The sequence below is a fragment of the Buceros rhinoceros genome, unplaced genomic scaffold (genome assembly GCF_000710305.1).
Source record: "Buceros rhinoceros silvestris isolate BGI_N320 unplaced genomic scaffold, ASM71030v1 scaffold31015, whole genome shotgun sequence".
Lineage (NCBI taxonomy): Eukaryota > Metazoa > Chordata > Aves > Bucerotiformes > Bucerotidae > Buceros > Buceros rhinoceros.
Window position 1 is genome coordinate 1 of NW_010413892.1, and position 3,800 is coordinate 3,800.

Genomic DNA, 3,800 nt, shown 5'->3' on the forward strand with positions numbered 1-3,800 from the left:
GGGGAAGGCCCTAGCCTCGCCGTTGCGGGGAGCGGTCTCTCCTCCGCCGATCCTTCGCCTTGCCCCGCTGGCTAGAAGTCCTCTCGCCGTCACACGGCGCGCTTAGGAGGCCCTTCCACCCGCAGGCTCGCCGCTGTCACCACGGGGCGTCGGCTCCGTGTTGTCTCAGTCTTCACGCCCTTGCCCTTGTTCCTCGTGGTCGGCCCTTCTGTTCTGGCAAGTCTTGACCTCAGAAGAAGCTGGGAAACAACTTTGGGCTTTTTTCTGCTTCTTAGGATTGCGCAACACCTCCTGTATCTATGGTTCTTTCTTCACGTACGTTCTGGTTTTGTGTGTGAATAAAAGCCTAGGCTTTTAATTATAGAGAATTAACTCAAATTAATCCTTGAGTTCTTTGCTCTCTACCAAAATACAAATATATGGCAGTTTTTAGCCTTAAGATTCAGGCTGGCCCAGGAGCTTTTGCTTGGAAGTTTGCTGTCACGGCTGGTTTATCACCGTTAACAGAGGCTTAATCTCTGCGCATGAATGCCATCCGGCAGGCATTCAGGGTTAGCAGCTCTTTGCTCTATAGTAGAAGCAAACTTAAGCCCAGCTGTAGTGCAGGTCTGTCAAGGCATACAGTCAAAATAGATATTTTTATTTGCAGGTACAACATGCAAGTAAACAAATTGCTGCTGATAAGCAGTATAAGGGTATCATCGATTGTGTAGTGCGGATTCCCAAGGAACAAGGAGTGCTGTCATTCTGGCGAGGAAACTTGGCAAATGTCATCAGATACTTCCCAACTCAAGCTCTCAACTTTGCCTTCAAGGATAAGTATAAGCAGGTGTTCTTGGGAGGTGTAGACAAGCACACTCAATTCTGGAGGTATTTCGCTGGTAACCTGGCTTCTGGTGGTGCAGCTGGAGCCACTTCCCTCTGCTTTGTCTACCCCTTGGATTTTGCAAGAACCCGTTTGGCTGCTGATGTTGGAAAAGCTGGCGCAGACAGAGAATTCTCTGGTCTAGGGGACTGTCTCATCAAAATTACCAAGTCTGATGGTCTGCGTGGCTTGTACCAAGGGTTCAATGTCTCTGTCCAAGGCATCATCATCTATAGAGCTGCCTACTTTGGGATCTATGATACAGCAAAAGGTAACATTTCAGAGGGGATTTCATAAACCCATTTTCAGGATTGTATTGTCTGTTTGTCACTTCGTGGATGTTATTTTGTGTCTACCTGTGGTAACTATGTGAGGGTGGAGGGGGATATTGGCGCCAACATCAGTTGTTCAGCGTGAAACTCTGGGCACGTGTTGATGGCAGCAGGCTACCATCAAGTACTCCTGGTGTTGTACTTAAAGAATGACAGCGGAGCATTTTGGTAACCAAAAACAATTATAAGAAGTTCTTTTTTGTTCAATGTGTTACTGCATTTATGTTGGACCAATTCAAGTGCGTTTAGCAGAATGGGATTGAGCGGTGCTTTTGCAAAATACTTATTTGTTAAGCTGACATTTGGGCACAGAGGTCATTGATACTAGCTTTTAGTTGAATGCAGTTCTTGAGTGGAGTGACTTGCTTTAATGACATTTAGTTCTAAAAAATAGGGAGTAGTTAGATTTCTTCTCATGCGAGTCTGGAAAGAATCCTGTTACTTAAATGTAACCTCTTTTGATAACTGAGAAGAAAATAATCTGAGTTTCCATAAACATTCCTTATATTGCTTCAGAATGTTTAAAGGTTATCAGGTGTCCTGTCGTCGTTTCAAAGTATGGGTTTACAGTGTTTCCTTATAGTTCTTCTAGTAAAATAGCTGCCATGCAGTGACTGAACTGGAGGAGGATAAAAAGCTGATTTTTTTTTTTTTGCAGGCATGCTTCCAGATCCCAGAAATACTCATATTGTTATCAGCTGGATGATTGCCCAGACGGTGACTGCGGTGGCTGGTGTGGTCTCCTATCCTTTTGATACAGTGCGACGTAGAATGATGATGCAGTCAGGACGCAAAGGAGGTAAGACTGTTAATCCGTGCAATTCTTTAAGCAGCATGAACAAGATGGAATTCTATTTTCTTAATCCCTCAGCACTTAACAGTTCTGTGTTTCATAAATCTGATTTAAGTGATGTTACATTGAAAGGATACAAGGAAAGGCAGTAGGGCTCAATTTGTGGTGCTTGTCAGGAATTACGCCGAGGACTTCCCAGAATATGAAATGGGCAAATGGACTGCCTGTTTGCAGTGACAGATCAAGGCAGTTAGGGAACAGTATAATCACTAAAAAGAAAGTGTCATGTTTTTATTTTGTGACGTAGCTTTAATAACTAGGGAAGCAGAGAGGATGCTTTCCTACTGTCTGAGCAAAGTATTGTGTTAGTCCTAAAATGTGGTTTGGGTCATCGCAAAGTAGCTGGAGAACTGAAACAGGGCTGTTGTTAAAAACATCTTGGCCACAATTATAGGAGTTAAAATGACTCTTTGCTCTTTTTCTACAGCTGACATTATGTACTCTGGGACAATTGACTGCTGGCGGAAGATTGCAAGGGATGAGGGAGGAAAGGCGTTCTTCAAGGGTGCATGGTCCAATGTTCTCAGAGGCATGGGGGGTGCTTTTGTGCTTGTGCTGTATGATGAATTCAAGAAAGTCATTTAAACAGCCTAACTAGAATTGGAAATCAAGTTGAGCAGATCATGTAGAATAACTACCATTATGGACCATTGACCTTCAAGAAATTCCTGTGAGTCTTATTTATGGGAGCCAGATGATACTTGTAGATGGGGCTAGAAACTGACATAGAGGACTGATCTATTTCTCCGTAACATGCGTGAAGACACTGAATCTGGCAGTTCAGTGTGGTGATTTTTATTTTATTTTTTCAGCAATGAGTGGCATTGTTTCTGGGTCCAAAGTGTCTGGGTCCAATTTAGGCAGAAAAAATTGCCTGTAGATCAGTCCCCAGTTTCAAGTCCTATCTTCTAGGACCATAAAATTGTATTTGAAAGTACTTGCTAACAAATCATGTTCTTTTCCACTTGTACTGAAGCACTATGTACCATTTTGCACAGCTGAACATCTAGCAATTTTGTTCTCAAATTGGGGCATTCTGCTGTCAAACAATAAACATACTTACTCTGTCTGTGTTGAAATTATTACATAAAAGCTTTGGGAAATCCTCTTTCGTTTCAAAAAATTGTTTCAGATAATGGATCATCTGATGCGCTTACACTGCACTCTGTAACAGAACAAGCTTGATTTTTAAAAAAAACTGAATGTGAGAACTTTGAGGGGGCGGGTAGGGAAGCATGGGTTATACTAATAGAAACTACCCCTGTTCTTTGTGCCTGATAGTGTATGATGGGCTGCTGCAAGTGGCTTTTTGCATGATGCTTAGAAATTCATTTGCAACTTTTCTCATGATTTAAAATGGGGCATTTTCTCTCGTGCTGGGAGAATCCAAAGTCAGTCAAAAAGTAATGCTCTTGCCCTTGGTAAAACAACTTAAAGTGAAATAACTTCCGTTTTTTTTTAAACAGTATAGAAAGCAGCAGGGCACTCATGCAAAAACCCAGGAACCTAGTAAATGCCTTCAACTTCTGAGTAACATTATGTATTGTATTGTGGCTGCTATTTGGAAATGCTGATTGTTGCCATTCAAGACTGTTTGGACTGATCCATAGCAGTGGAAGATGAATTTAATCTGAAATGAGGCTTGCTCAAAGAGGTGGAGTTGATGGGAGGTGTGACAGGGAATATGTTTGCCTCTGTGTAGCTGTAAAATGTAGGTAGGCCAGCCTTAGACATTAACAGATTGATGTCT

At 42.4% G+C, this 3,800-nt stretch overlaps 1 protein-coding gene across 1 annotated transcript; it reads left to right on the plus strand.

Annotated features, from left to right (window-relative positions):
• Nucleotides 1-649: 649 nt before the first annotated feature.
• Nucleotides 650-3,132, plus strand: LOC104494128 (ADP/ATP translocase 3; the record flags this gene model as incomplete). Its single annotated transcript, XM_010136916.1, has 3 exons — nucleotides 650-1,136; nucleotides 1,856-1,996; nucleotides 2,478-3,132. Coding segments are annotated over 3 exons (786 nt in total), but the record flags the coding sequence as incomplete, so codon positions are not given.
• Nucleotides 3,133-3,800: the final 668 nt, after the last annotated feature.